The sequence below is a fragment of the Rhinatrema bivittatum genome, chromosome 16, assembly GCF_901001135.1.
Source record: "Rhinatrema bivittatum chromosome 16, aRhiBiv1.1, whole genome shotgun sequence".
Taxonomy (NCBI): domain Eukaryota; kingdom Metazoa; phylum Chordata; class Amphibia; order Gymnophiona; family Rhinatrematidae; genus Rhinatrema; species Rhinatrema bivittatum.
The window spans coordinates 44995901-45023844 of record NC_042630.1 but is presented as its reverse complement, the minus strand read 5'-3'; the positions used below and the strand labels follow the sequence as shown (position 1 = coordinate 45023844).

General features: G+C 44.1%; 1 protein-coding gene across 1 annotated transcript; it reads left to right on the top strand.

The window, feature by feature from the left end:
* The first annotated feature begins 829 nt into the window (after nt 1-829).
* LOC115077584 (vomeronasal type-2 receptor 26-like) lies at nt 830-27628 on the top strand. Its single transcript, XM_029579880.1, has 3 exons — nt 830-943; nt 16503-16626; nt 26715-27628. Exons 1-3 carry the CDS (start codon nt 830-832, stop codon nt 27626-27628), a joined length of 1152 nt encoding a protein of 383 aa, XP_029435740.1.
* Nucleotides 27629-27944: the final 316 nt, after the last annotated feature.

Here is a 27944-nt window from a genome sequence, read left to right as displayed (position 1 = left end):
CCGAAGTCAGAGTCCAGGAGCAAGCCGGGTCGGGAGCCGGAAGGTCAGAAGACGAAGCCAAGCCAGGGACAGAAGCTGAAGACGGTGTTGTGGAACGGAGCCGGGTTGGAAGCCAGAAGATCAGACGACGAAGCCAAAACCAAGAAGCAGAAGCAGGAGACAAGTCAGGAGGCAAGCCGGGTCAAAGACGAGAGCAGTCCAATGTTCACAGCAACTAGCAATCAGGAGACCTGAAGAATTTCGTTGCAAGGTGAGGATCCCATACCCTGCAGCGTCTGATGTCATCCTAGGAGCTGTCCTTGGTTTCCCTCGCTGGCCCCTTTAAGAGTAGAGCCCCTGCACGTGCGTGTGCCTAGGGGGCGGGGCCAGCGACGGGGAGTCGGCGGCATCTTCCTTGCAATGGGGACGCCGCGGCAGGCCGTGGAACAGGCCTGGGAGGCCGGAGACGGACTTGCCCGGGCCGGGCCAGCCCCAAGGTAGGTGGAGGGACCAGGGCATGACCCGGTCCCGCAACAAATGCTTAGCTCTGATAGGTTGCATTCTGGTCTCCTTGACAACCTGTCTGAACCACTGTATGACAGGGCTGTGAGGTCACTTATGACACAGGAAAGGGGTGGTTTTTGCTATCTCCTATTTCAAATGGCCGCTAAGAAATCACTGCAAACCAAAATAATGAAACCAGTATGATATGTTCTATTCGTGGTGGATTGCGATGCGTTTCGCGAATGCACGAATATAACGAATAGGGACATATACGTTGCAGATTGCCAATGTGTTGCAAACGAATGCACATCCCTAGCACAATATCAACAGATGTAACAATGCTATAATGCAGAGTGTAGGTACACAGTTTGTGATTGTCTGCACTTTTCAGCACATAGAAAAGATCCATGTTCACTGTGAGAGGAAGATGGATTCAGTCAGCAGCATTTCCTCTTCCAGCGTATGTTTGTGTTATTTAGTTTAATAGAGCAAGCACATAGCAGGCACAGCATAGTAGTATGTAGGGATGTGAATCGTGTCCTCGATCGTCTTAATGATCGATTTCGGCTGGGAGGGGGAGGGAATCGTATTGTTGCCGTTTGGGGGGGTAAAATATCATGAAAAATCGTGAAAAATCGTGAAAAATCTAAAAATCTAAAAATCGCAAAACTGGCACATTAAAACCCCCTAAAACCCACCCCCGACCCTTTAAATTAAATCCCCCACCCTCCCGAACCCCCCCCCCAAATGAGTTAAATAACCTGCGGGTCCAGCGGCGGTCCGGAACGGCAGCGGTCCGGAACGGGCTCCTGCTCCTGAATCTTGTTGTCTTCAGCCGGCGCCATTTTCCAAAATGGCGCCGAAAAATGGCAGCGGCCATAGACGAACACGATTGGACGGCAGGAGGTCCTTCCGGACCCCCGCTGGACTTTTGGCAAGTCTCGTGGGGGTCAGGAGGCCCCCCACAAGCTGGCCAAAAGTTCCTGGAGGTCCAGCGGGGGTCAGGGAGCGATTTCCCGCCGCGAATCGTTTTCGTACGGAAAATGGCGCCGGCAGGAGATCGACTGCAGGAGGTCGTTCAGCGAGGGTTCCGGCGCCTTCCTGAACAACCTCCTGCAGTCGATCTCCTGCCGGCGCCATTTTCCGTACGGAAAATGGCGCCGGCCATACGCGTATGACCGGCGCCATTTTCCGTACGAAAACGATTCGCGGCGGGAAATCGCTCCCTGACCCCCGCTGGACCTCCAGGAACTTTTGGCCAGCTTGTGGGGGGCCTCCTGACCCCCACAAGACTTGCCAAAAGTCCAGCGGGGGTCCGGAAGGACCTCCTGCCGTCCAATCGTGTTCGTCTATGGCCGCCGCCATTTTTCGGCGCCATTTTGGAAAATGGCGCCGGCTGAAGACAACAAGATTCAGGAGCAGGAGCCCGTTCCGGACCGCTGCCGTTCCGGACCGCCGCTGGACCCGCAGGTTATTTAACTCATTTGGGGGGGGGGGTTCGGGAGGGTGGGGGATTTAATTTAAAGGGTCGGGGGTGGGTTTTAGGGGGTTTTAGTGTGCCGGCTCACGATTCTAACGATTTATAACGATAAATCGTTAGAATCTCTATTGTATTGTGTTCCATAACGGTTTAAGACGATATTAAAATTATCGGACGATAATTTTAATCGTCCTAAAACGATTCACATCCCTAGTAGTATGTGCTTTATTCATTATAAAAATGGTTGTTTGCTTTCTGTTGTGTGGGTATCCACAATATTAGGTAGATTGTAAAACTAAACACCTCTCATCAGCATGGCAGTGTTTGCTTTGTTTCACAACAAAAGTGACTGCTGCTGTGTATTACTGGGTGAAATGTAACAATAAAAACCCTTAGCCAATGCCACAAGTGATCTGTTTTTAATTCCATCAAGATAGAAAAGTACAGAAATGGCAACAATGGCAGAGGACGAAAAGATAACCCTGTTCTACAGGAGCCAAGGGCTTCTATGACATAGAGAGGCAGGGTCAGGTTAGGAAACTTGAACAGCCGCTGCCTTCTCCCATCTGCCCTACTCTGATCATGCAAGGGCAGAAAAAGAGAGAGTTTAGGAGATGGAGAGTGACATCAGCAGGGTGGGATCAGATAAGTAGAGAAGCCAAACAGTAAAGTGCTTATGCCTCTTTCTTCCCAAGGACTCTCTATATCAAGTACTAAAAGAGGGCATTGATTTAGATGAATCTAGGAATAAATAAGAACCTTCGAATTGCCATACTATGTCAGACCAAGGGTCTATCAAGCCCAGCATCCTGTTTCCAGCAGTTACCAATCCAGGTCACAAATATCTGGCAGAATCCCAAACAGTAGATCAATCCCATGCTGCTAACACCCAGGGATAATTAGTAGCTTTTTCCATATCTATCTTGTTAATAACAGTTTAAGGACTTCTCCTTGCCCAATACTTTTTTAAACCAATGGATGCTAGCTGCCTTAACCATATCCTCTGGCAATGAATTCAGAATTTAATTTTGAGTTGAATGAGAAAGAATTGTCTCCAATTTGTTTTAAATGTGATACTTACTAACTTCAAAGAGTATGACCTAATTTTAGTAGGGATATGCAATCATTTTTCCTGAATTATGCAATTTCAACAAATTTTCCTAATTCAAAATGGTTCGGGAGAACCGAAAAATGATTGAAGTTTTTGAGTTAGCGCGCGCTAACTCCTGATAGTGCGTCCTAACTCTGCCAGGTTAGTGCGCACTATTGGAATTAGTGTGCACTAATGGGAGTTAGCATGCACTAACACCCGTTAGTGCGCACTAACCTGAAAATCGGGGCCCACGAAAAAAAACCCCCGATCCGCGGGAAAAATTACATTTCCACAGGGGGGCCCCGAAACGAAGCCCGACATGAAATTTTTACCTGAAGCACATCTCTAAATTTTAGTCTTTTTGAAAAAGCAAATAACTAATTTGTATGTATCCATTCTATCCCACTCATGATTTTATAGATCTCTATCATAACCCCCTTCAGCCATCCCTTCTCCAAATTGAAAAGACCAATCTCTTTAGCCTTTCCTCATAAGGGAACCCTTCCATCCCATTTATAATTTTGGTTGCCCTTTTTTGTATCTTTTCCAATTTAGCTATACCTTTTTTGAGATGTAATGCTTTTGCTGTGTTCTCACTGTGGAGCAATACAGAAGCTCTATGACATTCTCTGTTTTATTCTCCATTCTGATATAAGAAAAAAGCCAGCCAAATGAAGTTACTACTTTAGAGTTTGTCTGCGTGATATAAAAAAGAAAGCCAAAGAAAATTAATTCTAGTGTCTGTCTTTCACTCCCTTCTACCCCAATCCAACCCACTCCTAACTCATACTTTGATTTGTAGGCAAGATACACTTTCACATTGAAAATAAATTAGGCTGTTATATAAAACACAATAATGCCCAAGCCCTTATCAAGATTTTAGGTATCCCCTTGTAGGTCACTACCAGATTAATAGTGAATACACCAATACATGTATAGGACTCTAAAAGTATATATTCCTAGTCCAACAGCAATATAAACTTAACTAAGAAATCAACAAAATAATGATGAAGGGAGCAGTCCAGCAGCAATAGTGGGGCCTTTCAGTCTTTTGAATTGTGCGTCACATATATGACACATGGTGAGAAGTATATGTGTACCTGGTTTAAAGAGATCTTGGCTTTCAGAGAATGAGTCCAATCTCTGGAGACTAAAGTAGCAGACCTGGAAGGACCTAAGAATACGGAGACCTTCAGGGACAACAAAGCCAAGTTCCAACTCCAGAATGCAGCCCTGGTGCTGCCTTGGAGAAGGAAGGTCTGCTGGTCATAGATCATCACCCTGGTTTAGCAGGAAGTGAACCTGTAGCAAAGACATGCTCTTCAGGTGATGCATTGTCCTCTTGCACCGAGGGTGAGTTTACCAGGGCTACTGCCTATGAGGGAAGGGTTAGGTTGACCATCATGTACAGTGAATTGATTATTAGGAATATAGACAGCTGGGTGGATAGGAGACATGAAGATCACCTGGTAACTTGCCTGCTTTGTGCCTTGTGGGTTTGGACCTCACTTATCATCTAGATAAGATTTTAGACAATGCTGGGGAGGAGCTGGCTGTTGTGGTACGTGTGGGCACCAATAATATAGGAATATGTGGGAGGGGCATTCTTTTCAGGAAGGATAGGCTTCACCTTAACCAGGCTGGAACCAGGTTGCTGGCATTAAATTTTAAAGGAGATAGAGCAGCATTTAAATTAGATGTTACCCAGGTAGAGTGCCCATCAAGCTAGGTTGAGAGAACCTTGCACAAATCTCATCTTTGGGTGAGTTTCCTCACTCCGTAGGTCATCAAATCTTCACAAGAGACCACTGTTCTGTTTGTACATCTCACGTTGATTGTCAAAATGGCCCCTAACCTCCTCCACTAATACCTAAGCCTCACCTCGAGTTACTAGGTGGGCCTCCCATAGGGTTACAAATACCTATCTAGGGTGAGGCCATTATGGCTAGTCTCTCTCTCTCTCTTACTAAAACAGGCCTTTCAGGTGACAATACACCTGCTATTGCACAGCTTAACACTACTGAAAATGGTGTAGTTAAAATCAGCATTGGGTCTGTGCAATAGCACTTTGCAGACTGGCAAGCCCAACTCCTCCTCTTTTTCAAATTTGCATCACACCATACGATATGTTGCTATTGCATGCGTTAAGGGCTTATCGCATGCAAAAGTGCATTTTGATAAATGACCCCCCCCTAAGTTTGTACCTGAGGTAATAGAGGATAAAGTGACTCGCCAAAGATCACAAGAAGCAGCAGTGGGATTTAAACCATAATCTCTCTGGTTCAAAACTTGTTGCTTTAATCACTAGGCTACTCCGATTAACCAGCGGCAATAGATTGTCTCTACTTCTAGGGAAGCTCTATAATTACACCTAGTATCATTTCTAAATTCCTCAGATTACACAGATTAAAGTGAGTTTAATCTTCCTTTACTTCTGAATGGATTTCTCCTGTCTCTTCCCTTGGGAGATGGATAGAATATACACACCGTCGCAATATTTAATACTTATCCAGAAATCCTCTTTGACAACCTTTAGCTCCTTATGCAGCCCCTGAAGGGTCCGTCAGTCTCCGTTGTATTTTCAGGAATTCTCTTCTGATTCTATAAACTCCTTCGTCAGCGCCTGGTGGGTGCTTCTCACCTCTTTATGTTTTGTTATACATTTTCTACTCCTTAGGCAGGTGGGCATTTCTTAGGGGTGTGCATTCGTTTTGAACGCATATGTAAAACGCAACTTATATTTTTAAAAGAGAAAAAAAAGGTTTGAGGAGAAACGCATCGCGAGTTCCAACGTATTCAACATAGCTATGTTGAATACGTTGAACCTAAATAAACACTTAAACCCCCCACCCTCCTGACCCCCCCAAGACTTACCAAAACTCCCTGGTGGTCCAGCGGGGAGTCAGGAAGCCATCCCTGTATTCCTTTGCGAGGAGCATGTGATGTCGGCGTCACGTTGGAGTGACGCGGACGTCACGTGCTCCTCCACGCCTCTGCTCCCGGACCCCCGTTGGACCCAACCGGAACTTTTGGCCAGCTTGGGGGGGTCAGGAGGCCCCCCCAAGCTGGCCAAAAGTTCCGGTTGGGTCCAACGGGGGTCCCGGAGAGACCTCCTGCCACATGACCTACCTGTCACGTGGTAGGAGTACAAGATGGCGCCGGTGACCATGTGACAGGGGCTGACCAATGGCACGGCAGCCCCTGTGACACAGGCTATCGGCGCCATGAGGAAATCACAGATGAGTGCAGGGATGGCTTCCTAACTCCCCGCTGGACCACCAGGGAGTTTTGGTAAGTCTTGGGGGGGGGATTAAGGAGGGTGAGGGGTTTAAATTTTTATTTAGGGAACCGGTGAACGTATGGACAGACCCTCAACTTATGGAATTCTCCATATGTCCATATTGAACGAAATTGACCCTCAACTTCAACTTATCAACTTATTAACGAAAACTTTTTGTCTGCACATCCCCAGCATTTCTCATACCCTTAAATAACTTCCCTACCTTTGTTTTGTATCTTCTTTATTTCTCCTGGTAGTGCACTTTACTCCAGTCTCTTTAATTAGATGGAATTTGTAACACCTCTGTGTCTTTCTGAATGAAAGACCGTATTCTTTTAAAGTTTTGTTATAGTGGTTATCAGCTGCAAGTGGAAAATATATTTAGTTGAACCCAAAAGGAGAAAAATTAAGCAAGAAGCAGGAAGGGTGGAATACAACTGCCATGCCTCTAACATAAGAGGTAGCTTGAAACAGTTAATGCAAAAATATTCTTCCTCTGCAGCAGGTCACTGTCACTGTGTAAGCTCATTAGGAGACATAGCACAAACAGGTCTTCCTTACCCCACATCCAGCCTTGAACACAGGGATGCCCCAATCCTTTGCAAAAGTGGGGAAAGAATCTCACAGGGAATCCTCAAAATTTGGCAAAGGACTTGCTTAAAGGACTGGGGATGCACACTGCACAGTGGGTGGTAACCGTAGTACAGTCTGGGGTAACTCTGGTAAGTGGAGGTGAATATTCTCCTAGATCTCAGACCCCCAAGCCTAACTAGCAGGATGCCAGATAAGAGGGAGTGGGAATGTCACTCCCAGGACCCCACTGGACCACCAGGTACCTGTAAAAAAGTTTTTTGGGGGGTCGGGAGGGTGGGGGAAGCTAAGGGATTAGTTTTAAAGGGTCGGGATGGGTTTAGGGGTTATTTTTGTGTGCCGTTTTTCCCGCCCTCCCCCAAAATGATAAGAGAACCCCCATGAACAATTTAGTGAGGTTTTCCTATCGGTTTCGAGGAGCCCCCGATTTCTGACGATTTTGAAATTATCGTATGATATTTTCAGTCGTCAGAAGCACGATTCACATCCCTACAGTATACTCATGTTTGGTTGAAGCTGTAAAATAAAGATAAAGTGTTTTGAAAAGGCTAGAGTCAGACTAAGTTTGTATCTCCAGGCCTGAGGGATCACTGTTCAGTTCTCACATACTGCCACCACCATCACCATTTTTTCTCCCCTCCAAGGATGACCCCAGCAATCTTTCCTTTTCTCCCTCCCTGACAACTGTACTCTTCTTGTTCCCAGCCCCTTATAGGTTACAGCTTTTAATCTACCCTCAGCTGAATTTCAAGTTATAGAATCATGGCTGCAACCTTTCCCCTCAAGCTGCCTGCAGTGTTTGTGCTCCAGGCTTACCCCTCCACATCTGCGAGTGTACAAAAAATGAACAGGACCAGTAAACAGCCAACCCCAGAGCATTTTAATGTTTCCCCTACAATTTGCTTCTAATTTCCTGAGTTTTCATGGGAAAACTCAAGTGTTCTGAGGCCCTCCATATGATACATTCTGCCTCTCTAAAAACCTCTACCTGTGGGTGGCCAAATGGTCAACCCCAACAGTAAACATGTCCCCCAAATCATTATTCCTGTCTGCCCCATGTGAATGACTCCTCTGGTTTCATCCTGCCTAGGGATAGTATGATTTTGGCTTCTAGATAGTGTGATTAGACTTTTGCTCTATATCTAGGTCTGAGATCCAATTTGTACATCAGAACATCTCTAGAGATTTATTTACCATTAGCTCATTGTGCGTATTTTTTTCCCCTTATGGTGCTTTTGGGTTTTCATGCCACTGTTATTGGTACTATTTGCCCCTGGTTTGATGTCTTGACATGTTTGTGCCACTGATTATTCTGTTTTGACCCTCTACTGGTGCTTTGGGCATGTACAACATTTTGTTAGTGCCATTTGCCCCTATTTTGGTGCATTAGAGTGTAGGGATGTGAATCGTGTTCCATATCGTCTTAACAATAGAAATCGTGTGGCAGGGCAAGAAAATCGTGTTAGGCACGATTTTTTAGTTAAAAAATTGTTAAAAATAGTTTTTTCCGATTAGTGCGCACTAACTCGAGTTAGTGCACACTAACGGGAGTTAGTGCGCACTAACTGGGAGTTAGTGCGCACTAACTGAAAATGATACAATTTGACACTTTTCAGGTCAGTTAAGGTCAGTTTAGGAATGAATATGTATTCCTATTGGCTGCCCTCTTATTTATTCATGTTACCAAGGTTCCCACTGACAGTATATGGGGGATGGGAAATGGAAACAGTTGGTAGCTTGACAAAACAAGTAATGTGATCAGTCAATGTGACTAGAACTTGTGCCCTAACCCTGATACCAGGGGTATTGTGATCTTCCTGCACACAGTGCCCTATCCCTATTAATACCAGGAGTGTTGTGATCTTCCTGCACACAGTGCCCTAACCCTGGCACCAGGGGTGTTGTGATCTTCCTGCACACAGTGCCCTATCCCTATTAATACCAGGAGTGTTGTGATCTTCCTGCACATAGTGCCCTAACCCTGGCACCAGGGGTGTTGTGATCTTCCTGCACATAGTGCCCTATCCCTATTAATACCAGGAGTGTTGTGATCTTCCTGCACACAGTGCCCTAACCCTGACACCAGGGGTGTTGTGATCTTCCTGCACACAGTGCCCTATCCCTATTAATACCAGGAGTGTTGTGATCTTCTTGCACACAGTGCCCTAACCCTGGCACCAGGGGTGTTGTGATCTTCATGTACACAGTGCCCTATCCCTATTAATACCAGGAGTGTTGTGATCTTCCTGCACACAGTGCCCTAACCCTGGCACCAGGGGTGTTGTGATCTTCCTGCACACAGTGCTCTATCCCTATTAATACCAGGAGTGTTGTGATCTTCCTGCACACAGTGCCCTAACCCTGGCACCAGGGGTGTTGTGATCTTCCTGCACACAGTGCCCTATTCCTGATACCGGGGGTGTTGTGATCTTCCTGCACACAGTGCCCTATTCCTGATAACGGGGGTGTTGTGATCTTCTTGCACACATCCCGGTATCAGGGATAGGGCACTGCATGCAGGAAGATCACAACACCCCTGGTATTAGGGATAGGGCACTGCATGCAGGAAGATCACAACACTCCTGGTATTAATAGGGATAGGGCACTGCATGCAGGAAGATCACAACACCCCTGGTATCAGGGATAGGGCACTGTGTGCAGGAAGATCACAATACCCCGGAGGAGTGAGGGTCAGGCAGCTCCCCCCTATCTGTGAAGACAGCCTCTCACTAGTAATGCAGGGAGGGAGCTGTCTCAGACTTCACCATCCTCCCCCCCCCCCCCCCTCACCCACACACCATTCACTAGCTGGGACATGGGGAAGTCAGGAGTGAGGGTCAGGCAGCTCCCCCCTGTCTGTGAAGCCAGCCTCTCACTAGTAATGCAGGGAGGGAGCTGTCTCAGACTTCACCATCCTCCCCCCCCTCACCCACACACCATTCACTGGCTGGGACATGTGGGAAGTCAGGAGTGAGGGTCAGGCAGCTCCCCCCTGTCTGTGAAGCCAGCCTCTCACTAGTAATGCAGGGAGGGAGCTGTCTCAGACTGGTATCAGGGATAGGGCACTGAGTGCAGGAAGATCACAACACCCCTGGTATCAGGAATAGGGCACAGGTTCTAGTCATATTGACTGATCACATTACTTTTTTTGTCAACTACCAACAGTTTCCATTTCCCATCCCCCCAACCATCACCTCAGTTGGAACCTTGGTAACATCAATAGATAAGAGGGCAGCCAGCCAATAGGAACACATATTCATTCCTAACTGACCTTTACTGACCTGGAAAGTGTCAATTTGTATCATTTTCAGTTAGTGCGCACTAACTCAAGTTAGTGCGCACTAACTGGGAGTTAGTGCGCACTAACTCCCGTTAGTGTGCACTAACACGATTTAACGATTTTTAACGATAAATCGTTAGAATTTCTATTGTATTGTGTTCTATAACGTTTTAAGACGATATTAAAATTATCGGACGATAATTTTAATCGTTAAAAAACGATTCACATCCCTATTAGAGTGTTTATGCCACTCATGTTGGTAACATTTGCCACCTTTCACCATGTTTTGGGGGGTTTATGCACTATGCTTGGTGCCATATCTTCACATTATATTTTGGGATGATTATGTCACTGTTGGTGCCCTATCTACTCTTTTGGTACCTTGGGCTGTTCATATCACAGTTTGTGCTACTTTGATCTGCTATGTGATGATCAGGGGTTTCCAGCTGGTATTTTTCAGGAATCTGGGGACAAACTTTTGTAGTCAAACTTAGTGATTTCTCAAAACTGGTATGTTTTAGCTTCAAGGAGGTAGCGTGTCCCTTTAAATCAGGGGAGACAAAACATGCTTTCCTTGGAGTTTTCAATACAGCATCTTTCCCAAACACAGAAAACAATATTTACACTACAGTTTATTTTAAAACACAGGGTAGAAAGAGCTCAGTAACCTTACTTATTTAAGCCAGATTTTCTGCATAGTGTGTGTTGAAACCAGCCTTGGTTTCAACACACACTATGCAGAACATCTTAATGCTAATTAGTGACACTGCAGTCACTGGGTTTAGATGCACATTTACAGAACTTACAAAGCCACATTTGCAAGACCTTCCCATACAAATTTCTATTACCAATTCCAAACTTTACGCTTTTGTAGATGATAAGTTCAACAGCAGCACCCAGATATACAGCAACCTAGTCCAGGACAACTTTCCCTATGATCTGTGTGCATATCTTTCATGTTTCCTACTAGCCTGTAGTCCTAAATTTCTTTTTTTGGTCAATGAGTTAAAACCTCAACTTTTACTTTACTTCTCACTTAATTAAAGGTTCTATGAGGTCTATAGGCACTAATATTAAGTTTAACTAATGTTAAGTCAGCCTTTCCCTGACTTGAACAGTATAAGCTTAGCCTTTTTTACTGCTACTTTTAAATTCTTACAACCCCAAAATAAAGTCACATTCTAAATAAGTAGAAAGGTCTCTTTAGAGAAGACTTTGAAATGATTTAGCTTAGACCGCAGCCATGTCCCCCTGTCTCTGTTTTTGCCTCCTCATCAGTCTCAGACTCAGACTTAATTGAGGAAGTTCTCTCCACGTCCTTCTGCTTCTCCTTTTTTCGAATCACAAACTCCAGGCTGTCTCATGATATTTCACCTGACAGCCTATCGCTGCACATGGTAAACTCTCCCCCTGCTTCCAGCTGCTCCCTAATGAAATTCTTATAGAAGCTGGATGCTAGGACATCTGGGAATTGTTATCACAGGCAACCATGCTAAAAAATGTTTGTTTTGCCCAAATGGCCAAGGCAAATTTAAAGAATTACTCATTTTTTTTAAATACAGGGACTAGAGGAAAATCTATCAATCCATCATAGCTACCAATGCCTTTGGGTATTCTTGCTGTTGTTGATGCTCTTTTGGCCCTTTCACAGAGGCTTTGGGTGTTGATGCCACTACTGGTGCTTCTTTATTCTCTTTTGGGCAGATCTTTAGGCCATGGTTGACGATGGCCTGTGCTCCTCCTTTGGAGCTTTTGGATGTTCATGCCTCTGTTTGGCATCAAGAGTGGCATCTGTTCATGCCACTCTTGATGCCACTTTGCGTGACTCTTGATGTCCTGAAGTGCTCATCCTTCTGCTGGAGATGTCTGCTTGCAAATTTTACTAAACTTAAATTTAAGATCTCAAAATAGGATACTTTGCTTTCCCCATTGATTTTAATGGAAAATGTATGATCAGATGATACAAATAAACAATTTTTTAGGGGCTCATACTGAGTAAATTAAATTACTGAGCTAAGCAAACTAAATGAATGAACGGAACCAATATTTTTTTCTCTGTACATTCCTACTACCTTTTACTCCATCAAGAACAGAGGTAGGAGAAAGGAGTTTTGGAAAAAAACAAATGGCAGAGAAACGAAACATGACCTGGGGATAATTCAGACCATGGGTTAGCTGGGCTGCAGGCAACATCTCCAGAAATCTACATAGCTGATGCTTTCAAGTTTGTGGTAGCTGATTAATGTCCTGCAAACCCAAGCTACCTAGGAGATTCTATGCTCAGCAATAGCCTTTTTAGTTTTGGTTGCTGTCTAGATTATTGCAAAGTTTGGGTTTAAGATATAGCAAAAAGAGGGATGTGGGTGTTGAATTAACATGGGATCTTATATGAACATCTATCCTGAAAGATAAAAAAACAATGAAAAAGTAAGTAAATAAACAATTTGATAAACTGATATCCTGCAAATAGTTAAGATTTAATGGTCTGCTAGTGAATATATGACTGTCATTGTCAATGTGATATGGCAGTATTATGCATATCACTAGTTACAAATATACTTCAATAAAGAATAGGGATGTGAATCGTGTCCTCGATCGTCTTAACGATCGATTTCGGCTGGGAGGGGGAGGGAATCGTATTGTTGCCGTTTGGGGGGGTAAAATATCGTGAAAAATCGTTAAAAATCGTTAAAAATCGAAAAATCGAAAAACCGGCACACTAAAACCCCCTAAAACCCACCCCCGACCCTTTAAATTAAATCCCCCACCCTCCCGAACCCCCCCCCAAATAACTTAAATAACCTGCGGGTCCAGCGGCGGTCCGGAACGGCAGCGGTCCGGAACGGGCTCCTGCTCCTGCATCTTGTCGTCTTCAGCCGGCGCCATTTTCCAAAATGGCGCCGAAAATGGCGGCGGCCATAGACGAAAAAGATTGGACGGCAGGAGGTCCTTCCGGACCCCCGCTGGACTTTTGGCAAGTCTCGTGGGGGTCAGGAGGCCCCCCACAAGCTGGCCAAAAGTTCCTGGAGGTCCAGCGGGGGTCAGGGAGCGATTTCCCGCCGCGAATCGTTTTCGTACGGAAAATGGCGCCGGCAGGAGATCGACTGCAGGAGGTCGTTCAGCGAGGGTTCCGGCGCCTCGCTGAACGACCTCCTGCAGTCGATCTCCTGCCGGCGCCATTTTCCGTACGAAAACGATTCGCGGCGGGAAATCGCTCCCTGACCCCCGCTGGACCTCCAGGAACTTTTGGCCAGCTTGTGGGGGGCCTCCTGACCCCCACGAGACTTGCCAAAAGTCCAGCGGGGGTCCGGAAGGACCTCCTGCCGTCCAATCTTTTTCGTCTATGGCCGCCGCCATTTTCGGCGCCATTTTGGAAAATGGCGCCGGCTGAAGACGACAAGATGCAGGAGCAGGAGCCCGTTCCGGACCGCTGCCGTTCCGGACCGCCGCTGGACCCGCAGGTTATTTAAGTTATTTGGGGGGGGGGGTTCGGGAGGGTGGGGGATTTAATTTAAAGGGTCGGGGGTGGGTTTTAGGGGGTTTTAATGTGCCGGCTCACGATTCTAACGATTTATAACGATAAATCGTTAGAATCTGTATTGTATTGTGTTCCATAACGGTTTAAGACGATATTAAAATTATCGGACGATAATTTTAATCGTCCTAAAACGATTCACATCCCTAATAAAGAATAGTTTAGCACTGGTTGTAAAATCAGTTTTGTCACCTATTAATACATATGCTTCTTTATCTCCTTGTGTCTCCACTTATCCAACTATAATTGGGTAATAAAAAATTATCTTCCTTCTCTCCTTAGTTTAGAATCTTTAATGGCACACTGATACCATAAATGTACAACTAAACTTGCTATCTCCAAAGTGACTATGTGCCTATATCTGAAAGCAATATTAAGAGCATAAGAAATTGCCATGCTGGGTCAGACCAAGGGTCCATCAAACCCAGCATCCTGTTTCCAACAGAGGCCAAACCAGGCCACAAAAACCTGGCAAGTACCCAAACACCAAGAAGATCCCATGCTACTGATGCAATTAATAGCAGTGACTATTCCCTAAGTCAACTTGATTAATAGCAGTTAATAGTCTTCTCCTCCAAGAACTTATCCAAACCTTTTTTGAACCCAGCTACACTAACCATTAGGGATGTGAATCGTTTTTTGACGATTTAAAACAATCATCAGATATATTTTAAATCGTCAAAAATCATTAGAGCCGCAATACAATAGCAATTCCCTCGATTTATCGTCAAAAAATCGTAAATCAGGGGAGGGGGGAGGGCGGGAAAACGGCACACCAAAACAACCCTAAAACCCACTCTGACCCTTTAAAACAAATCCCCCACCCTCCACCATATGACAGGGCAAAGGTAGCGCCGGCGCCATTTTGGTTCCTGTCACCCGACGTCACGAGTGCAGGAGATCGCTCCCGGACCCCCGCTGGACCCCCAGGGACTTTTGGCCAGCTTGGGGGGGCCTCCTGACCCCACAAGACTTGCCAAAAGTCCAGCGGGGATCCGGGAATGACCTCCTGCACTTGGGCCGTATTGCCAATATTCAAAATGGCGCCGGCGCTACTTTTGCCCTCACTATGTCGACATAGTGAGGGCAAAAGTCAAAATGGCGCCGGCGCTACTTTTGCCCTCACTATGTCAGTCACTATGTCACTATGTCAGTGAGGGCAAAAGTAGCGCTGGCGCCATTTTGACTTTTGCCCTCACTATGTCGACATAGTGAGGGAAAAAGTAGCACCGGCGCCATTTTGAATATTGGCAATACGGCCCAAGTGCATGAGGTCGCTCCCGGACACCAGCTGGACTTTTGGCAAGTCTTGTGGGGGTCAGGAGGCCCCCCCAAGCTGGCCAAAAGCCCCTGGGGGTCCAGCAGGGGTCCGAGAGCGATCTCCTGCACTCGTGACGTCAGGTGACAGGAACCAAAATGGCGCCGGCGCTACCTTTGCCCTGTCATATGGTAAGGGCAAAGGGCCACCGGCGCCTTTTCTATTAACGCAGCCGTGGCCAGAGAGCGGGAGATCGTGCCGGGACCACCCACTGGACCCCAGGTAATTTAAAACATTTTGGGGGGCTTCGGGAGGGTGGGGGATTTGTTTTAAAGGGTCGGAGTGGGTTTTAGGGTTGTTTTGGTGTGCCGGTTTTCCCGCCCTCCCCCGATTTACGATTTTTTATGATTCTTTACCAAAATAAAACATGACAATCAGATTTCCCTCCCCCCCAGCCAAAATTGATTGTTAAGACGATCGATCACACGACTCACATCCCTACTAACCATTTCCTCTGGCAACAAATTCCACAGCTTAATTGTGCATTGAGTGAAAAGGAATTTTCTCCGATTAGTGTTAAATGTGCTACTTGTTAACTTCATGGAATGCCCCCTAGTCCTTCTATTATCCGAAAGTGTAAATAACAGATTCACATCTACTCATTCAAGACCTCTCATTATCTTAAAGACCTCTATCATATCTCCCCTCAGCAGTCTCTTCTCCAAGCTGAACAGCCCTAACCTCTTCAGCCTTTTTTCATAGGAGAGTTGTTCCATCCCCTTTATCTTTTTGGTTGAGGCATTATGACATTTTCTGTTTTATTAAACATTCCCTTCCTAATAATTCCTAACATTCTGTTTGCTTTTATGACTGCTGCAGCACACTGAGCTGACAATTTCAAAGTATTATCCACTATGATGCCTAGATCTTTTTCCTGGGTGGTAGCTCCTAATATGGAACCTAACATCGTGTAACTACAGCAAGGGCTATTTTTCCCTATGTGCAACACCTTGCACTTGTCCACATTAAATTTCATCTGCCATTTGGATGCCCAATCTTCACGTCTTGCAAGGTCCTCCTGTAATGTATCACAATCCGCTTGTGATTTAACTACTCTGAATAATTTTGTATCATCTGCAGATTTGATAACCTCACTCATCGAATTCCTTTCCAGATCATTTATAAATATATTGTAAAGCATTGGTCCAAGTACAGATTCCTGAGGCACTCCACTGTTTATCCTTTTCCACTGAGAAAATTGACCATTTATTCCTACTTTCTGATTTGAAAAGGTGAATAATTAAATTAATTAATTTTAAATTCCAAATATGCAAGGCCATATTTTATGTTAGAAGTTAATTCAGCTTACATTGGGTCTTCTTTATTGTTTGTACCTCTGCTTAATGATAATGAATATAAGTTTTATTGACTTACTGACCTTATATAATGTAATAATGTTAATAATATCTCGAGAATATTTTTATAACATTTTATCTTTTAAGGCTCCAGTCTCTGTGTGTAGTGCCAGGTGTCCAGCTGGGCACAGAACTGCCGCTCTCAAAGGTCACCCCATTTGCTGTTTTGACTGCATTCCATGTTCTGAAGGAGAGATTATCAATTCTTCTGGTATGCACACCTTGTAAACCTGTCATCTTTGCTCAGATATTGTTAACTACAGTCTTAACCATGGCTATATTTACATTATAATTACATGATAATTAGCAGAATTGGACCAGATAATTAGCAAATAAGTGATTTGTTTGTATGCAGGTCAGTTTTCAGTTAAGGCATTAATTAATCTATATGGCCAAGTTTTAGCTGCCTAGGTTTAAAAGAATTTTCAGGTGCACCTGGCACCTAGATTTTTGGCAAAAAAAAATTCCTTAAATCTAGATAGCCAAAATTTGCCACCTAGATTTGGACTATTCAGCCTTGGCTGAAAATGACTGCCTACTCAACCCTTCCAATCCCACCTGTGATGCTTTCCAACCTTTTGCATAATTTTGAAAGTTAAGCGAGGGGTCTGTCAGACAACTTCCACCCCTAGGGACACCCTATTCCTCCAGGCTACTTTTAAAATGTAAGCTAAGTGGTCAACTGCTGACACTTGCCATTCTCCCCTCCTGCCATCCTCCTGAAACCCCTGAGGGCATTTAACAATGGAAAGATAACACATTTTTCCTTTGCTTCCACTTATCTCTCCTTGTATGGGCCTGCACAATCACACACATACATACACATGCATGCAAGCTAGTTTGCATTGTTCCCATTAGCAAACATTGTTTCATTGTAGCATGTGCTACAAGTGAATCGCCACTTGCCCTCATGATATCTGTGATAGGATTTCTGTATTCTTCTAGAAATTCAATAAGCTGTCCAATGTATTTACACCATGCCATAATTTCTCATCATAGGCATATCTGCTTATCTTTCCCCAAATCATTAAGAAAATTATCAATGTTTTTGAGTAAATTACTATATAATGTCTCCACACTGTTAACATACCAAAAAATAACATACCAAAAATACAATACTGATCAACTCTGATATTGCTCAAAACAACTCCACTATTTCACAACAAGTACGCAGCCTTGGTATCATCATTGACAGCAATCTCACATTTAAAAAATTCATCGCGGATACGGTAAAAAATGGTTTCTTTAAGCTATTTACGCTTAAACAGATTAAATCTCTATTATACCAATATGATTTCCGCACAGTTTTACAAGCAACTATTTTATCAAAGATTGATTACTGCAATGCTCTGTTACTGGGTCTACCCAAAGCCACCATTCAACCTTTGCAAATGCTGCAAAATGCAGCTGCCCGCATTATCACCGACACAAGCCGCCATGATCACATCACTCCAGCTCTTCAGTCTTTGCACTGGCTACCTGTGGCTTACAGGATAATTTATAAATCTATGTCGCTGATACACAAAGCCATTCAAAACAGAGAAATGCTCTGGTTTACAGATGAACTACAATTCAAAACGTCTTCCCGCCCAACGAGATTCCAGAATTTAGCCAAACTAAATATCCCAGCACCCAATCTGACTAAACTCTCTAGCACAAAAGATCGATCTTTCATCATTGCTGGATCAACAATATGGAACACCATGCCCTCTGAATTACGCCAGGAACTCTGTTACAAAAAATTTAAACAAAACCTTAAAACCTGGCTATTTAAAAAAGCCTACTATCAATGATCTGAATCCTCAACTACTCTTCCTAACTGCCACAATCTCTCATATATTGCTGATATTCTATTAATATAAAGTTATATACTGTATTGTTTTTCGTTTAGTTTCCTTGTTATATTGTAAAGCGCAATGCTGAATTACTGTTTGAATGTAAACCGAGGTGATGTTATTTACGTACCCCGGTATAGAAAAATCTATAAATAAATAATAAATAAATAATACCTTGACTGGTCACCCACTGAATCTGGAAAACAAAGGCAATGCAGCAATCTGCATTTAAGTTTGCTATGTGCCTCTCACTTATTGAGTTTTTCCTTTCTCTTTTCTTGTTGATTAGGAAAACAAATGCTTTTACTTTAATACTGGCCTTAATCCCAAAGTGCAATTGCTGCACACTTATCTAGGCCTGCAGCACTTACGTTAGCCCTCACTGTAGGCTTGCTGGAAATGAAAAGTACCCTTTCATCTTCATCTTTAATATTTTTATGAACCTTGGAGGAATTTTGTGACTTTCCTCCTCAAGGAAGATCCTAACTGAATCAGTCAGATAACATCCAGGGGAAAGTATTCAGAAGCATTTAGCTGGATAACTGAGAAGTTATTTGTTTAACTGAAGACTCTGGCATTTATACAGCTAAATTCTAGCTGGATAATAAGTTATATGTGTAGAATTTAACTGGATAAGTTAAGGCTTTCTTGGAGATGCAACTAGGAGCAGAGTTAGCTACATAAGTTATCTGACTAAGGCCTGGATTTATCAAAAATGTGATAAGTATCGCATGCGATAGCAAAAGAGGTGTGCTTTATGCTAATAGACAGTTTATTACAATTTGTGCTAATATCTATGTGAAGAGCTAAGTTAGTGCAAATTGTGATAACTTTTTCACACTTTGAAATAAGTGCCAGACCTGTTGTATTTCCTGCATATTACCACTGGGGGGCCATTTTTAATGGGGGGGGGGATAGAGAGAGAGAGAGAGAGAGAAAGAGAAAGAGAATGCCTAGTCATGCCTGCTCCCTAGATAGATATTTATATCCCTATGGGAGGCCCACCTAGTAACTTGAGGTGAGATTTAGGTATTAGTGTAGGGGTTTAGGGGCCACTTTGATATTCAAAGTGAGATGTACGAAAAGAACAGTGGTCTCTTGTGAAGATTTGATGACCTTCAGAGTGAGGAAACTCATTCAAAGATGAGATTTGTACAATGTTCTCTCAACCTAACTTGATGGACTCTCTACCTGGGTAACATCAAGCTAGGTGGAAAGAACATTGCACAAACCAAACCAAACAAAACTTAAATCTCCCAAATCATGTTACTTGGCTCCAAAGAGAGGAGCCTATAAGAAACAGAAATGTGGCAAGAAAGAAAAATCCACAAACTTGAGGCCAAGTCTTAGCTGAAGCAGAGTTATCTTCCTGTGGTTCAGACAGAACATTGGACCTAGCCCTGCCCTGCAAATTGAAATCTAATTTATCTGGATCAAAATGCACATATTTCTTATCCTCTAACCTTATTCCATATGTACAAAAAAATTCTGAGTACGAAGATAACTCCTAAGGAACTATCTTCTGTTTCTTATTCAGCAATATGTTCTGTCTCTGTTGTGTAACTTTAGACATATCAGGAAAAACTGCTACCTTATAACCCAAGAATAGATTTTACTTAGCATGAAAAACATTTTTATGAGCCAATTTTTATTTGGTTCAACAGCAAAAGCCACAAGCAATGTATTCCTAGAGGAACCGTCTTCTTAGGAATCTTGCAAAACAACTGTGAGATGTAAGCTATCTGCAGACAGCTCAGCTCTCTCAGGAATATCTGATAATGGAGATTCCGTGAGACTTGTAGGTAAAAAGATCTGTGAGATGTAAGCTATCTGCACAGCTCAGCTCTCTCAGGAATATAAGAACATTATTCCTTACCTGCTAATTTTCGTTCCTGTAGTACCACAGATCAGTTCAGATGGTGGGTTATGTTGCTCGTCCAGCAGATGGAGTCAGACAAAACTTCGAAGGGAGCTGCCTTATAAACCAGTGCACTCCCTGTCCCTCTTCAGTAAAAATAATATCAAAGCCATATAGGCAGAGAAGAGTATGGATCAAGGAAATCATACACCTGTGAGTGTGAACCGTGAATCGTGAAAGGAACACGAACAAAACTGATGCCAAGAGACAACTTGCAAAAAGTACTCTGAAAAACAGCCCTACTAAAGAGAGGCTACAACAGTAGTAGATAAGCCTAGAAGCCAAGGCAAGGAAGTCGAGCAGTAGATCCCAAACAGAAATCCCAACAATGCTGAGGGAGGGCGTCTGGACTGATCCGTGGTACTACAGGAATGAAAATTAGCAGGTAAGGAATAATTTTCTTTTCCCTGTATGTACCCGGATCAGTCCAGATGGTGGGATGTACCAAGGCTTCCCTACTGAGGGTGGGCCCTTGATATAACTGCTCGAATGACCCTGTCGCCAAAGGAACCAAAAATTGATGACTGGATATCCAAACAATAGTGTCTATCAAAGGTATGCAATGACTTCCAGGTGACTGCCCGACAGATCTCCTGAGAAGAAACAGACTGGCGCTCCACCCAGGATGCCGCCTGAGAGCGAAGAGAGTGGGCCCTGATGCCTATTGGGGGTTGCCAACCCACCCCTATATACGCTGCCACAATGGCTTCTTTCAGCCAGCGAGCAATCGTGGTCTTCGTAGCCTTGGATCCTCTCTTGGGACCATGCCAAACAACAAACAAGTGGTCCGACAGACAAAAATCATTAGTGACCTCCAGGTAACAGATCAGGATGCGCTTGACATTAAGCTTTCGAAGATCATGTGTATCGTCAGCCAAGAACGAATGGAGCTCCACCGACTGATTCAGATGGAATGCAGAAACCACCTTGGGCAGAAACGAGGGTACAGTGCGCAAGGTGAAACGGAGGTAAGGTTCCCTGCAGGACAGCGCCTGGAGTTCAGAAATCCGGCAGGCAAGAGCAAATGGCCACAAGGAAGATCGTCTAGAGGGTGAGATCTTTGAGGGTAGCAGTGCATAGAGGCTCGAAGGGAAGGCCGCCCAAGATTATGAGGACCAAGTTGAGGCTCCAGGAAGGACAGGGAGCCTGAACCTGCGGCTTCAGATGCATCACACCTGAGGAACTGGACGATATCCGGGTGGGAGGAACGAGGAATTTTCCATCGATGATGAATCAGAGATCCGAGGGCCGCCACCTGGACCCTCAGAGAATTGTAGGCGAGGCCCTTCTCCAGACCCGCCTGAAGGAAGGAAAGGATCTGAGATACCGAAGCCTTCTGTGGTAACGCTGAGATGGTAGTGCACCGGGATTTGAAAACTTTCCAAACCATGACATAAGCGAGGGATGTAGAAGCCTTCCGAGCCTGGAGGAGTGTCAAAACTATGGCCTCCAGGTATCTGCGGCGTCTTAGTCTGCGCCTCTCAAAAGCCAGGCCGCAAGACAAAAGTGATCTGCCTGGTTGAAAAATACTGGTCCTTGATGTAATAGACACGACAGATGGCCCAGACGGATAGGGCCGTCCACCGCTAGGTTGATCAAGTCCACAAACCACGGACAAAGGGGCCATTCTGGTGCCACCAGAATCAGCCGACCCTGGTGAAGTTTGATTCTCCGGAGGAACTTGCCCATGAGGGGCCACGGAGAGAACACGTAGAGGAGAAGATGCCGGGGCCATGGGAGAACTAGTGCATCTAGGCCTTCTGTGCCATGCTCCCTTCTGCGACTGAAGAAGTGTGGTGCTTTTGCATTGTGGGGGTTGGCCATTAGGTCCAGGTGAATGTCAGGTGTATGGAATGTCAGGAATATAGACAGACAATGAAGGAGCTCTGACAAGGAACAAGACCAGGAACATCCAAGAACATCCAATGAAGAGCCATCTAGACATGAGGACCTTGACCGGAGAAGAGACCAAAGGCAAATGTGAAGATCCGATGTGAAGGCCTCGAGGAGTGGAAGCAGAGCCCTTTTATAGGGCTATAGGAACAATGAGGCAATTACATCATCAGTTGGGGCCGTGGGGCTTTTTCTGCCACTGACCCTTTAAATCTTGAGAAGAGGTTCACGTGCGTGCCTAAGCAGAGAGCCGGGAACAGGCAGGAGCAGCAGCAGTGTTGGCGGCTGTGCAAGCTGCGAAGAGGAGACATCAGGAGCGGCTCCCTGCTGCAAGGGAGATGAGTCAGTGGTGGCCCTCCCGCCTGTGAAGTTCAAGAACAGCAGTGGCTAACCTGCTGAGCAGGAGAATGGAGCCAGAGCACCACCGGGAAGCAGTAGCGGCAGGTGGCGTCAGGCCGCAAGGTGGACAGTGGCCTCAGGGCATCTGTGCCGCATGAAAGCAGCCAACAGCAGTGGCCCACAGCCGTGAAGATCAACAGGACCGGTGTAGAGCATGGAGTGCAGGTCTGAGAACAGCCAGCCGGGGTCCAGGAAGGTGAGGGAGCTGCTTGCGGGTCTGTCCTGTGGCAGCAAACGCAATACTCTTTCTTTTTGGCATCAGCAGGGCTTCTACCAGGTCATCTATAAGTTCACAGTGGGGTAGATTTTAAAAAATAGCACGATCACGTACTTTTGTTCGCGCACCAGGCGCAAACAAAAGTACGCTGGGTTTTATAAGATACACGTGTAGCCACACGTATCCTATAAAATCCGGGATCGGCGCGCGCAAGGCTGCTGATTTTGGGCAGCCTGCATGCAGCGAGCCGCGCAGCCTGCCTCCGTTCCCTCCGAGGCCGCTCCGAAATCAGAGCGGCCTTGGAGGGAACTTTCTTTCGCCCTCCCCTCACCTTCCCCTCCCTCCCCCTACCTAACCCACCCCCCCCCCCCCGGCCCTATCTAAACCCCCCCCTACCTTTATCCATGGATTTACGTCTACCGGAGGCAGACGTAAATCCGCGCGCGCCAGCGGGCTGTTGGCGCGCCAAGACCCAACTCTGGGGCTGTTCCGGAGGGCGCAGCCATGCCCCCCGAACCCCCCCGGGCCGGCGCCACACCCCCGGGCCCACCTCCCAAACACCGCGTCATGCCCCCGAAACGCCGCGTCATTTGGCGACGCCCCCGACACACCCCGACACGCCCCTTTTTAAAAGCCCCGGGACTTACGCGCGTCCCAGGGCTCTGCGCGCGCCGGCGGCCTATGCAAAATAGGCGCGCCGGCGCGCGAGGGCCCTGCTCGTGTAAATCCGGCCGGATTTACGTGGGCAGGGCATTTAAAATCCGCGCGAGTGATAGCAGTATTTAAAAATCACAGTGCTTATTTTACTGCTTATAACCACTGTCTTCAAACTTCCTGGACCTAGTGGTACTGGGGACAATAGTCTTTAAGACCTCATTGTTTAGCAGTGCTTGAAATAAGTGTTTAAATTCTCAGTAGCAGTGCTTGAAATAGCTTGAAATCCTCAGTTCTTGCAATAGAAGTCTTTAAATCCTTAAAAGCATAAGAAATGCTATGGTGAGTCAGCCTCAAGTTCCATTGAGCCCAACGTTCTGTCTCTGGCAGTGGCCAGTCTGGGTCACAAGTGCCTATAAGATACCCAATAGTTGATATATTTCTTGTATCACACTTTGAGTGATAAGCACTGGCTTTTACCCAAGTTTACCGGGTTAATAACTCTTTACGGACTTTTCCCTTCAGGAACTTGTTCAATCCTCTTTTGAACCCCACTATGTACATTGCCTTAACCACATCCTCCAACAACAGATTGCATAGCTTGATTGTGAAATGAATGAAAAATAATTTCTACAATTTCTCCATGATACTAGCAACTGCTAGTTGCTAGTATCATGGAGTGCCCCCTAGTCCTAAAGTTGTTTGGAAAGATGCCCTTCCCTATAATGCATATATTATATAGAATTTGGTGACATTCTTTTGCTTGTTTTGTTTTCCTTGAATTAAAATTAATAATAATTATTATTTTTTTGTTATTGTGATGCGGTTACATTTGCTTCCAGTTTTGAAGCATTATAAAGTACTATAATCATTTTTTTCTTGCCTTTACTTTGTGTACTAGCATGGCAGCCATACAAATCTAAAGTAACTCATGAAAGTTGGTTAGCATTTCTGCCAAAGGGGCCTTTCCAGCCTAGAAGTAGATCCAAACAATTTCAAGACTACAAGCCATACTACAACTGCAAGATGTTTGTTTTTTTGTTTGTAACTTTTCTTTGCAGAAGATCAAATACAAAAAGAGTACAGTAAATTCTGCTGGCAAAGATTCTCTATGCACTAATGGCCATAAACTTTTATTTTTGTACCATAATGAATATAACAATCTTCCTATAATTTCCCACACTATCTTAGTAGATGATAGCAGATATGGCCCAAATGGTGCATCCCTTCTGCCCTGTTGGTTTGGTCTACATTACCAAGTATATACCCAGATATCATCTGATATCTTGAAGATTACCAATCCTTAACCAAGTCAGTTTTTGTTCTTTATCTTTGGTTCCCTACCATAGTGTACCACTGTGTTTCAGACCATGGCTCAAAACTGAACCAAATAGATTTACTAAGAAATGCCATTGACATGGTCAAGGTAGTTATTTTTCTGCAAAAGCAGAGCCTGAATCTCTGCAACTTGATAGCTAGTGACCTGTCTCTCAAATGTGGGCTGCAGCATAAACAATACAGTATTAGAGGAGGTTCAATTAATCTTGGTTTGACTACTGAATATGTCTCACAAGGACATTACAGACAAGCTGTCATAGTTAATCAAACATCCAGTCTCTACCCCTGCCTTCCCGCCCCCCCCCCCCCCCCACACACACACACATGCACACACACACACTCCAATGTCTACCACCAAACTTTCTAATAATCAAAAATAAACAAAACTAGCGAGACTGTTCCTTAAACATGTCTGCCTAATCTAATGACCCTGCTGAATGGTATACGGTCTCTATCAATTTGCTGGCAGGAACCCAGTTGATTTCTAGAGAGTTATAGCCTGCTGATTTTGAACTGACATCCCTGGGGCCTATGGTGTTCCTTTTTCTCTCCCTGATTGTCTTGGTGAATGAAGCCTGGCTGAATCCAGGAATCTATCAAGCAATTTATTCTAGTTTATGCCTTGGTGGCATTTCTCTTTGCACCCTTGGACCATAAAGATTTGTGTTTCCTTTTGTAGCATCTATTTAGCCACCCTTGAATTTCTTAATCCCTAGTTTATGAAAGCTGGTGTTTCCTGAAATTCATAAAATAATATAAGGATTATAGACAGCGTGGAAGAGAGTTTATCTTTCATAAGCATCTGCTTTATATACACCAGCTGTTTAACTTCTTTCAGCTTTATTAACAGTATAACTGTGCAAGATGTGCTATTACTATTACTACTACTAGTACTATCACTTCTACAGTGCCATTCAACAAGTGCAGAGCTGTAAAAAAAACACATGATACAGTCCCTGCTCTATTGGGCTTACAAACTAATCAGGACAAACAGAGCAAAATAGACTTCTGGGAAATTAGTTTATGAAGAAATGGTTAAAATCAGTAAGGATGTCTGCAGAATAATCAGGGGTTAAGATTTAAAAGCAGCCTCTAAAAGAGGTTTTTAGATAGGGTTGGAATATTGTGAGCGAGGAACCATGATGCAACTCTGGAAGTTTATTCAAGCACACAGTGCAGCAAGGTAGAAAGCATGGAGTTGGGATTTGGCAGTGGAGAACAAGGACAGAGAAGAAAGTAACTTGCCCAATGAGCAGAGTTCACAAAGAGAAATGCAGAGAGAGATAAGAGGAGAGATGTAGTGAGAAATTGCAGGGTGAAGGATGTTGTAGTGAGGAAGAAATGGATAAATAAATAATATAGTGACTTGAGAAGAGGGGTTTACTGAGTAGAGTGCCATTGGCTAAAGATAGGTCGCACAGATGAATTTTGGATAAATTGCAGTGGAGAGAGAAGGCTCACTGGGAAGCAGGTTTAGAGTAGCCTAAACTGGAGGTGATGAAAGAGTAGATAAGGGTTCTGGTAGTCTGTTCAGAAAAGAAGGGGGTATTAAATATAAAACTTGGCTCTTCAGTCAAGCCTTTACTTAATCCTCAATTCGACCCATCCTTTATAGACACATCCATATACAATCCAAATCTCCGTTCTCCCTTTCTGATCTACTGATATTGACATGACGATTTACTTAAGTTTATCTGCAATTTCCTGTAATTTATATTGTATTTTTATTTCTTGTCATCTCTTGCTTTTTGTTATTTAAATTTATTGTTATCTGTACACTTAAAGTATGTTTTATACCCTTTAATTATGCTTATCTCTCATTTGTAACCCTTTGATACCAGTTTAATTATTCCTTGTTCGATGTAATGCATTCATTTAATGCTGTTTCCTGTCCGCTGTAAACCGATCTGATGTTCTTTTGCACATGAATGTCGGTATAGAAAAGTTTTAAATAAACAAACAAATAAATAAATAAATAAATAAATATGCCCATCTTTTCATTAATGTTGTGTAATATTAATAACATATATTCTATGTCTTGACAGAAAGCAACCAATGTATTAAATGCCCAGATGATCAGTGGCCAAATAGCATGAGAGATCAGTGCATACCCAAAGTCATCCAATATCTCTCCTATGACGAGTTCCTGGGAGGATGTCTGGCAGCCATTTCCATTGTCTGTTCTATACTCACAGCATGTATATTTGGACTTTTTCTTAAGAACCGCAACACTCCCATTGTGAAAGCCAACAACCGGGAACTCAGCTACCTCCTCCTTATCTTTCTCATGCTCTGCTTCCTCTGCTCCTTAATATTCATTGGCCGCCCTTTAAAGGTCACATGCATGCTCCGACAGGTTGTCTTTGGGATCATCTTTTCCATCTGCCTGTCATCCATATTAGCCAAAACCATCACAGTGGTCATGGCTTTCAATGCCACAAAGCCCAACAACAAGATGAAGATGCTAGTGGATTTCAAGCTACCAGTTTATATTGTTCCTGCTTGTTCATTGGTACAGATCATTCTCTGTATTTCATGGATAGCAAATTATTCTCCATTCCCAGAATTCAACATGGCAGCTGAGACTGGGAAAATAGTCATTGAATGCAATGAGGGTTCAACTGTATTTTTCTCCTGTGTTCTGGGATACATGGGTTTTTTAGCCTGTGTAAGTCTCTTAGTTGCTTTCCTAGCCAGGAATCTCCCCGATTCATTTAATGAAGCCAAGTTCATCACCTTCAGCATGCTGGTTTTTGCCAGTGTTTGGGTGACTTTTATCCCTGCATACCTAAGCACAAAAGGGAGATATATGGTGGCTGTGGAGGTCTTTGCCATTCTGTCTTCCAGCTCAGGTCTCCTGGTTTGTATATTTTTTCCCAAATGTTATATCATCTTAATGAAGCCAGAGTTGAACACTAGAACATATATAATTGGAAAAAACAAGAAAATGTTAAACTGACAAACAATTCTTTGGTGCACATACATGCATATAAATAACTTTCTTCAGCCTCTGTAGTGTTTATCTCCAGCTAAGAATTATGAGCAAGCCTACATATTTCCTTACATCAATAAATTTAAGTTAATATAAGGAATACAGTATTTGAAGTAATCCTATAATATTCAGCTCAGGAATTGTTTAATTTCCACTCAACAAGATTAAACAAGTTGCACCAACCAAATTAATGTGAATGATTTCATTTTAAAGCAATCTGTATTAAACAAAATAAGACCCTGAAGTAGATAGCTCTCAGGTATAGCTGTCATTACTTCACTGA